This window comes from Schistocerca nitens, chromosome 8 (assembly GCF_023898315.1).
Source record: "Schistocerca nitens isolate TAMUIC-IGC-003100 chromosome 8, iqSchNite1.1, whole genome shotgun sequence".
Taxonomy (NCBI): Eukaryota; Metazoa; Arthropoda; class Insecta; order Orthoptera; family Acrididae; genus Schistocerca; species Schistocerca nitens.
This window is the reverse complement of record NC_064621.1, coordinates 450,602,448-450,613,289: the sequence shown is the minus strand read 5'-3', so window position 1 is coordinate 450,613,289 and position 10,842 is coordinate 450,602,448. Positions and strand designations below refer to the sequence as shown.

General features: G+C 42.9%; 1 protein-coding gene across 1 annotated transcript in view; it reads right to left on the bottom strand.

Annotated features, from left to right (window-relative positions):
• Positions 1–8,653: 8,653 nt before the first annotated feature.
• The window catches only part of LOC126199608 (alpha-protein kinase 1-like), a 135,118-nt gene continuing 132,929 nt past the window's right edge, over positions 8,654–10,842 (bottom strand). Inside the window, exons 2-3 of the mRNA XM_049936536.1 lie at positions 9,008–9,112; positions 8,654–8,862 (exon numbers count right to left, since the gene is read on the bottom strand). Of these exons, the coding sequence (XP_049792493.1) occupies positions 8,654–8,862; positions 9,008–9,112 (314 nt within the window). The remainder of the gene's footprint in view (positions 8,863–9,007; positions 9,113–10,842) is intronic.

Sequence of the window (10,842 nt, the reverse complement as noted above, 5' to 3'; positions counted from 1 at the left end):
AAATCCAGGGAGAAGAAAAAAACTTTGAGGTTCGCCGATGACATTGTAATTCTGTCAGAGACAGCAAAGGACCTGGAAGAACAGTTGAAGGGAATGGACAGCGTCTTGAAAGGAGGATATAAGATGAACATCAACAAAAGCAAAACGAGGATAATGGAATGTAGTCGAATTAAGTCGGGTGATGCTGAGGGAATTAGGTTAGGAAATGAGACACTTAAAGTAGTAAAGGAGTTTTGCTATTTAGGGAGTAAAATAACTGATGATGGTCGAACTAATGAGGATATAAAATGTAGAATGGCAATGGCAAGGAAAGCGTTTCTGAGGAAGAGAAATTTGTTAACATCGAGTATAGATGTGAGTGTCAGGAAGTCGTTTCTGAAACTATTTGTATGGAGTGTAGCCGTGTATGGAAGTGAAACATGGACAATAAATAGTTTGGACAAGAAGAGAATAGAAGCTTTTGAAATGTGGTGCTACAGAAGAATGTTGAAGATTAGATGGGTAGATCACGTAACTAATGAGGAGGTATTGAACAGGATTGGGGAGAAGAGAAGTTTGTGGCACAACTTGACTAGAAGAAGGGGTCGGTTGGTAGGACATGTCCTGAGGCATCAAGGGATGACAGATTTAGCATTGGAAGGCAGTGTGGAAGGTAAAAATCGTTGAGGGAGACCAAGAGATGAATACACTAAGCAGATTCAGAAGGATGTAGGTTGCAGTAGGTACTGGGAGATGAAGGAGCTTGCACAGGATAGATTAGCATGGAGAGCTGCATCAAACCAGTCTCAGGACTGAAGACCACAACAACAACAACAATTACAAGCAATGTAATCGACAGAGTAGTATTGCTATTATTTCCCGTAATGAAAGCCGCTCAATGGGGGTTCGTTCACATTTGCAAGAACGATCTCACTTATGTAATTAAGATCATCGAAACACTTAGAGACTACCTCTCGTCTGACGAAGACGGTCTAAGGACGAAGTGGCAATTTCTCAGATCTGTTAACAGTGATATTTTGAATTTTCACTATACTGAGTTACTGAAAAGTAGTTCAGGTACCAGTGAACATAACAATACGTCAGGATTCGTTTTCTAAATACGAACTACTACGGTACTGTATGGCTACTTACGTATTCATTACGCTATTAATATTTTCATTATTGTTTCTTTAATGCAAAATTAAAGCGAACGGAAGAGCAAATGTAAAATATAATTGCTAATGACAGTTTTCTTGAGACGCAATTTTATGTGTGGACAAGTGTAACTACTTCATACGGTGATAAATCGCAGGAGTTGTAGAAATCGCGGAAGTCACAGAAATCGCAGAGGTCGCAGAAGTCGCAGAAATAGCAGTGGTAGAGTGTGGAGGCACACAAAACATGGATTCGTTAACTGCGATTCGTAACTGCGACAAATCACGGTTAAGAACAACAGACACCGAAAAGTAGCATTCAAAGAAATCGCTGGTATCGGGAAATCGCAGTTCAGCGCACCACTATACTGAACTAACTAGGAGCAGCCAGCAGTGGAACTGCGACGAGTGTCCACGCGAAGAAGTATGAGTTCGGCCGAGCGAGACCGAGACAGAGACGGGAACGGGATCGAGGCTGGAACGAGACCGGCCGACGTGCCGTTGCGGGAACGAGACTGACCGTTTTTAAATGGAAATTATTTAGGATAATGGAACAGCAGATATTACTTACTTACTTTACGCGATCAGGCCCAGTGGACCACGCACTGCTTTGAGAGATTGTCTAACTTCAGCTGTCTTCGGCTGCTTTCTGACATCCTTCTGGCAGTCCCACTCTCTGAAGGTCTTTGGATACGCAGTCACTCCATCGAGTTCTAGATTCTCCTACGGGCCTTCTGCCGGTTGGCTTGTTGTTGAGTACAGTTTTCGGCCATCGGTTGTCCTGCATTCGATCAACATGCCCTGCCCACTGGATTCGTCGTGTCTTCATTATAGCCACGATTTTCGGCTCTTTATAAATATCATACAACTCTGTATTGCGACGAATCCTCCATTTTTCACTCCCATTATCGTAAACTGGTCCTGAAATCTTCCGAAGGACTTTCCTTTCAAATATCATCAGCCTGTTCAGATCTTGCTTGGTTGTACTCCGGGTGGCACACGCATATAGTACTACTGGCTGTAGGAGTGCTATGTAGATGTTTAGTTTGAAATGTCTTGACAAACTTCTGGTTTTAAGGAGAGCATTAAGGTCATGGTAACAGCTACTACCTCCCTGTAGTCTTGACTGCATTTCCATTTTACTGGATGGTTCATCTCTGACTAATACACCCCGATATTTGAACTCCCTGACTTGACGATAAGAACCTTCAGTTGTCTATAAGGGTGGAAGTGGTCCTTGAGTTTCATTATGTCTACAGTGTAGAACCATGTATTTTGTCTTGTCACGACTGATTTGAAGTCCAATTTTACTCGCTGTTGTTTCCAGGATGTCAGCCATTTCCCCTTAATTCTTCTTGCGACGCAGACTGTAGCACTACATCATCGACATATCCGAGGTACTTGATGTTCACATCCCCGGTCTGAACTTCTGTGAGTTCATTAGATGACATCTCTCGCATTACCTTCTCTAATGCAATATTGAAAATAACAGGTGATAGTCCATCGCCCTGCCGTAACCCAGTTTTTATTTTGAATGTTTCAGGCATTTCTAAGTAAAGGCTTTATACCGTTCAAAATGTATTACGTAACGGCTACTGTTCATTAAAAATGAAATAATTATTTAAAGAAAGGTGGTTCAAAATTCATAGCTATTCAGCAATTTCATTTATCTTATGGCCTGTAATTAATAAATGATTGGCAAAGAACGAGTTATATATGTTTGTACCTTTTCTTCTTAAGAGAATGCGCTGGTTTCAGATTATGACTAAGATTATTTTCCAACTATTATTAGTAGAAATTGCTGTATTACTGTTATTACAGTTACATTTGTTTGGGAGAAGACGCCGAATCCCATAAGATACAGGTTCTAAAAGAGGTATAAAAATTCTCTAATCAGTTCGTATAAAAACGTACCCATTATTTGCTATTGTATTGTACTACATAAATTTCATTCTACAAAATACTGGCGATTGACATGTGAGATGAACAGTTATATACTATTTAAAATTTTGTGCATAAATTAAGTAGCTGGTTTCCTCGATTGTTGCTAGATGGTGTGATTGGTTTTGTGTCCACGTCATGGCAACTTCGGCTTATGAGCCTCTGCCTCTGCCATCTCAAGTGATTGTTTCCTCTTGGAACTGTTACCGGCGTTTAGTGTGCTACGAATGTAGCTGTAATTGTATGGCAGTTACAAGCTTGATGTCGGTTTCAATGATTTTCGTTTTATGTGGCTTTAATATCAATTTCTTAATGAATAATCTTCTGTGACGAAAGTAATAACTGTCTTAAATTTGTTCGTTAATTACTACGCATATACTATAAATCTGATTGGGATAAAAACTGTCTTTCCCTTAGTTTCTCTCTGTGTTAATATTTGTCCATAATGTTTTTCGGTAAATCTGGATTTTCTGAAGAAGACACCCAGTGTCGGTGTCGAGACCTAGTAAAAGTAATGTTTTGTAGGTTATTTTATAACATTCACAAAATCTTCAATAAATTTGTGTAGTTTCCCAAAACGTATCCTCTAAAACTACGAGACAACCTTCAGCTAGCACTATATGTGTCTGAAAGATACCTTGTCGATCAATTACCGGCTGTTTTAATGCCATCCCACTACACATTCAGATAGAATGTTTATTTTATTAATAAAAGCAATTTGAAATGGAAAACAACATTCCAAAAGTATTGGCCATAGCCTACATCTTACCTTTAATGTCAAAGACTGCGCTCTGACAACTTTTCTTCAGATGTTCTTCTACAGTACATATACACTGAAGCGCCAACTAAATGGTATAGGCATATATATTCGAATACAGAGATATATAAACAGCCAGAATAAGGCGCTGCGAACGGCAACGCCTATATAAGATAGAAAGTATCTGGCGCTGTTACTAGATCATTTACTGCTACTACAATGGCAGGTTTTCAAGATTTAAGTGAGTTCGTACGTGGTGTTGTAGTGGGCGCACGAGAGATGGGATACAGCATCTCCTAGGTAGCGATGAAGTGGGGATTTTCCTGTACGACCATTTCACGAGAGCAGAGATTATCAGGAATCTGGTAAAACATCAAATCTCCGACATCGCTGCGGCCGGAAAAGGATCCTGCAATATCGGGACCAACGACGACTGAAGAGACTCGTTCAACGTTACAGAAGAGCAATCCTTCCGCAGGTTGCTGCAAATTTCAATGCTGGGCCACCAACAAGTGTCAGCGTGTGAACCATTCAATGCAACATCATCGATCTACATCTACATCTACATTCATACTCCGCAAGCCACCTGACGGTGTGTGGCGGAGGGTACCCTGAGTACCTCTATCGGTTCTCCCTTCTATTCCAGTCTCGTATTGTTCGTGGAAAGAAGGATTGTCTGTATGCTTCTGTGTGGGCTCTAATCTCTCTGATTTTATCCTCATGGTCTCTTCGCGAGATATACGTAGGAGGGAGCAATATACTGCTTGACTCTTCGGTGAAGGTATGTTCTCGAAACTTCAACAAAAGCCCGTACCGAGCTACTGAGCCTTTCTGAACAGAAGGCCCACTCGTGTACCCATGCTGACTGCTCGACACAAAGCTTTACACCTCGCCTGGGCCCGTCAAGTCTCGTTTAAAATTGTATCGCGCGGATGGACATGCACGGTTATAGAGACAACCTCATGAATCCATGAACCCTGCACGTCAGCAGGGGAGTGTTCAGGCTGCTGGATGCTCTGTTATGGTGTGGGGCGTGTGCAGTTGGAGTAATATGGGACTGCGATACCCCGCACGTCCAGAATTGCTACACATTAGCGGCAGAAACACTCGTCTATATTATAGACACCTCCTTTGCCAACGAAACTCCACAAAAATGAGCATTATTGAGCATACCTGGGATGCCCTGCAACGTACTGTTCAAAAGAGATCTCCAACCCATCTTACTCTTACGTATTTTTGGACAGTCCTGCAGGATTCATGGTGTCAGTTCCCTCCAGCACTACTTTAGACATTAGTTGAGTCCATGCCACGTCGTGTTGCGGCACCTCTTCGTGCTCGCACGGGCCCTACAGGATATTAGGCAGATGTACCAATTTCTTTGGCTCTTCAGTGTACATCATGTACTACCGGAAGCAACTCCTTAGATTATCAACTTCAAACTGGGATGGTAGACAACTACTGCTGTTTAACATCTATTGTGAATTGTTATTACAGTCGGTGTACGAAAAAAGTTAAATCAGTTGCTGGTTTATGATTCAGCCCGTTAAGCATTGCGATACGGCTGATGAAGGCCTAGCACGGGAACAGGTCTCTTTGTCACATTTCCGCACAGCATCGACAGAAGCAGTCATCACAGTCCGTTAAAGAGTGATCTCATATTTCCACGCCACTCATGGAACAGAAGAATGTCATAGCAGAACGTCGTGAGGACGCGAATGCCAAATACTTATACAACAACAGACTACAAATGCAGAAATGTCATGTGACACAACAAAGATAGAAAATACAACAAAGGAAACAAAGAGATAAAAATTTACAAAGAGCTGCAAGAAATCCCGGAAAACATTCCTCGCAGTAAGCGAGAATTGGTTGGGCAATGACAACAATGTAGACGAAGTTACAACAATAAAAATTACAATAATAAAAACTACATACAGATTATGGAACAAGATAGTATTAGAAATACAGACGTAACACTGATTCGTTACATGGCAAGGCACAACAAATAGAAGTACAAAGAAAATGGTCGCGAAAGAATGCAGTATTTAAAAATTAAAAGCAAATTAAATGACAGTAAAGGGAAATTTGTTAATGCCTATGCTACCTGTGGACAATGTTCTTGAAATGGCTCTCGTGACTGAGTACACGAAAGATCACGCAGCGTCGTTCCCTCACACAGGGCATGTCTGCAGCTCTGCCAGGTGACACAGCACTATTTTATGACTTAATTTAAGAATATTAACGGCCAACATCTGTGTTGATCCACTGAGAACGCGCGGCAGCGGTTGTTCGAATATTTGAGAAGGAAAATCGACAAACATCCGTGAGATTTGAGAAGTTATTTTACTTTATTTTGACAAACAATTTCAGTATTTCAATGTGCACTTCATGTGTAGACATTCAATCGTATCTGTATTGGCATACTGGAGCCATCAGTGTTCGGGGACCGTCAATTTGTACCTCGGGTGCTGCCTTCGAAGACATGTCAACAAGGAAGCATTCGAAATACAAATTCAATATGTCCAGATACTGATGACTCCAGTATGCCAATGCTAATACCAATACGTTTGAATATCTATACATAAAGGTAATGTGGAGCCTGAAGAAGGCATACCGAAATGACGAGTCTGGGTGTCAAAGTATAATAACACTGTTTCTAAAGTAGCACGGCTGTTTGGCGATTTTCTTTCTTAAATGTTAACAGAAAGCTATCAGTAAGCATAATAATATGTACCAGGTCCTTGGAAGAACAGTCTAGTAGATGTACCACTAACAACTTGTCTGAAGAGAAGTAATTCAGGCAGCTTAAGCAAATATGTTTTACGCGATGATTAGTTGATAGATGGGAGGAAAGGAGTCGGGACATGTCTTTGACCCAAACGTAGTGATAATTATGCATGCAGCTCACGCTCACCAGCAAATTTTGAGAAATGGAGGAGGCCGACGACAATATGCTTGTCTTGCTTATCTGACATGCTTTTCTTCTCCAGGCCATAAACATAAATCGATATGCCAGTATTCTGCGCCTCAAATTTAGGTATGTCCTGGATCTTGACGGCGAACTCGATTCCATCAAAGTTGTAACACTTATGAATGTCAAGGTATCTGCCGTACTGAGTTGTGCGTTGCGGTTGTTTTGTTTAATTTCTCTCGCAAGCCAGGATTGACCATGCAAAACAAGCCTGATACTTTCTATTTTCGACATTAATGCATGCCTGCTTATTAGCTATATGTTTAGGGAACTTGATATAGCTAGATCCTCCATTTAGAGATCATAGACATGTGTATGGTTGTCCAGGTGTAGTATCCAGCTGAGTGCTTTAGATGACCCTCTAACTTCCATCTCGGAAAAACGAGCGAGTGTAGCGAACAAGGTGGACGTGCGAAACCACTCGGTAATTGACGTGCTCCACGTTATCACGCCTTTTTCCCCCAAAGATAACGAAGAGTTGTCTCTTCAACACTAGGCTCAACTTTGGGATGATGCGACAATTCGATGTAAAGCACCGCACTGCAATTAATGGCGGGATACCGTGGATCATTGACTACCTTGATGAGCTCCATTTAAATGTCAGGACGGTACGCCCTTCGAAAACCAACAGGGTCTCGTTACCCTCCTGCCGGGTTCTCGATCCTCGTGAACGAGATTCGCTCAACAAAAGCATCTGCAATCACCGAGTAGTATAACTGTGGTTTGGTGTCACTGACCTGATGTCCTTCATTAAATGTACGGGAGAGGGAACTGCCACTAGCCGTAGGATCTTCTCTATTCCTAATACTATAACTACAACTAGTCGATGGAGTTGTCAAGGTGGACAAGGGTATCTGCTTTGCCTCGCGTGATTGGCAGGGGCATGGCGGCGGCGGAGGAGGATGAGACGCCGTGGAATCGTGCCGCTGCGAGCAGCCTGGTTGCTGCAGCCCTGACCCGCTAGCCTGAGGGATGGCGGCCCATGGGCGACAGACGAATGCTGCGGCAGCCGCGGCTGGGGCAGGGGCGGGGGCAGCGGTGGCGGCGGTGGGGGCGGCATCGGCCGCTTCCCGCGCGGCGACTAGCGGCGTTCTTGCCAGCGAAGCGCGCCTCACAGGACGTTCGCCGCCCCCGGTACCCGAGCCACGGCGTATTGCGGGAATTGGTTCACTGTAGAATAATGAAAATAAAATTAAGTACAACGTTCTAGACACCGCCAGCTGTCGCTACTGCTGCACGGAAAGAAAGGATACTGATTACTAGTAAGCAGAGTGGGTATTTGTGTTACCTGTTTCGCTCTGGCTCCTTGACATCTCCCTCATCTCCTCACGATGACGAAGGTCTCCCTCCATCTCCTCCATCCACTGTGGCATTTCACCTTCGCCTGAATTGGGGAGGGCCCATCGATTCATTCCCCCCTATATCACCTGCAACGTAATGATCTAATAATAACAAAACATACACACACAGAAACTATACATGAGCTCTGCGATGGTTCCTGGATATCTCCAGCATATACCCTCCCTGTCCCCCTTCTTTCTATGTCAGGAAGTGATCTACAGCAACAAAGAATATACATCATATTACTTATACGATTCAGTTTAATTATACAGTACTATACGAAATTCGTAGTGAAAAGGAAAGAACGTTTTATCGTTTTTGATCCTCGAAATCATCTACAACAACAACACCGGCTACAACATATTATGTAGCTGAAGACTTTTTTTAGAAAGAAACTGCGTGTACACGACATATACTGTAAGAATACGAAATTATTAGTGAAAAAGTAACATCTATCGATGTTGGACCCTCTAAATCATCTACACCTCCAGTTTCGTTCGTCGCAACACATTATGTATTCGATGAAAGATGTGTATGCTGCTTGCGATGATATTGCTGATGTTGCTGCAGTTCATTCCACTGCTGTTGCTGGTGCAGCTGATGGCGCTGCGGTTGCTGTTGCTGCTGCAGTTGCAGCCACTGTTGTTGTTGCAGTTGCTGCTGGTGGTGCAACTGCAACCCCTGTTGTTGCTGCCTCTGCTGCTGCTGTTGCCTCTCATCTTCTTCAATTACCCGTTAGTAGGGCATGTATTTAATACCAAATTCTTAGTGAAAAAAGTTACCGTTATCGATTGTGGTCTCTCTCGAAATCATGTACGAACTCGCTGGCCACAGCAGTACTATCAACATGGTGTATATACTTACAATGCTGCCGATGCTGCTGCCGCTGATGGAGCAGCTGGTGCAACTGTGTCAGCTGTTGCACGATAGGGTTCATACCATCCACGCTTTGGTGTCGGTGGATATGCGCTGAAACAATAAGAAGAAGAAATGGATTAAATACTATGAAATTCTTAGTGGAAGAGAAAAGTTACAGTTACCGATTTAAATCTGTACTTACTAGGTAATTCCCCATCATGCTCTAACGGTCTCTGCCGTTTTCCGCCAATGGCACTACCGACGGTGCTTGATGCCGCTGCTGAATGTTTCAGTTTTTGTACCTAAACTGGTAACACGCACGCAAGAAAGGAACGAACTGACGCGCACGAGCGAGAAAAATACGATCGACTTCATTCTACGGTGGTTGACGAAAGAATGAGGCCGGCTGGGGTGGCCGAGCGGTTCTAGGCACTACAGTCTGGAACCGCGCGACCGCTACGGTCTGATCTTCGAATCCTTCCTCGGGCATGGATGTGTGTGATGTCCTTAGGTTAGTTAGCTTTAAGTAGTTCTAAGTTCTAGGGGACTGATGACCTCAGAAGTTAAGTCCCATAGTGCTCAGAGCCATTAGAACCATTTGAAAGAATGAGGACGACTGGGGGTAGAACGGTCTTTATATACTCTCTGCTCCATCAACCCACCACTTCTCTCAGGGAGCCAATAGGAACGCAGAAATTCTACCCCACCAGCAGGTGAAAGCTTTTCTGAGCGCGCTGGACAGGTCGGTGCCAGTCTGACCACGCTCGACAAGTCTGTGCCGGTCTGCGAGCACTGCCTGTGTCCTGCTGGTTGTAGAATTTTTGCTATTCGACAAAATGGAACGTAATATTTCGCGATAACTTTACGTTCAGCATCCTATGTATCTAGAGCTGCCACAATTTTAGGCTGGCAAAACGGAACATTTCTCTCAAATTGAAAATTCGGGGAATGCGGGCTACTTCTCTTAACGTTAAAAGATTGAAAGAAATGCTGAATTTTGTTTCACAGCGTCGGGCTCTAAGAACTATTTCACAATTGCTGTCGATTTCGTTACGTCTAACGTCAGTCTTTTCTGCGGCTTCGGAAATATAAAACAGTCTGGACCTTGGCATGAAAGTGTAGTTCACTGATTGCTAGGACATGATGATGTTTAACGGTATGACAGCACATTGCTAATTTCGCTGCTGTTACTATTTGCCCGTGTTTGAATGAATTCGAAACAAAGTAACTGTCCACTTCTTTAAGGGCTTTCAGAGTGAATGTTTGATATGTGCTGTACGTCAGCTAAATGATCCTTAATATCTGCTGTTCCCCATAGGCATTGTGCTTCATAGTCATGCCTCCCTCATTTTATGAAGAAACATTTATGTGAATGTTTTTTTCTTGGAATCAAATCTTCCTTTTACGCAGTTTGAGTTCACGTGAAGCAGCAACACCTTATTCACAAATTAACCGCTACACGACACAGAAAACAGAGAATCACCCTGTTGTAAAGCTTAAACTAAAGTGACATAGGGGACGCTGATGGCGGCTCATCAGCGTTGCATCACGCATTCGAGTCATAGTGCTTAAAGCGTGGCTCATACTTTGGAAATAAGTCAGGTGGCAAATAAAATATATATCACATAGTAGCGTTACAAGTTGTGTAGGGAACATGTAGTAATCAAAAGCGTTCACCTGGCGACGATTATTTATTAGTTTCTTATAAATATCCAAGAGAACTTTACATGCATTTCTTGATATCACGAGCTCAAACACGCTGTAAGCAATAACATTCTCTTTTCACTTTAATCGATGGTTCTGAAGGTTAATTGTCGTAACATGTTAAGGAAGTAATAGCT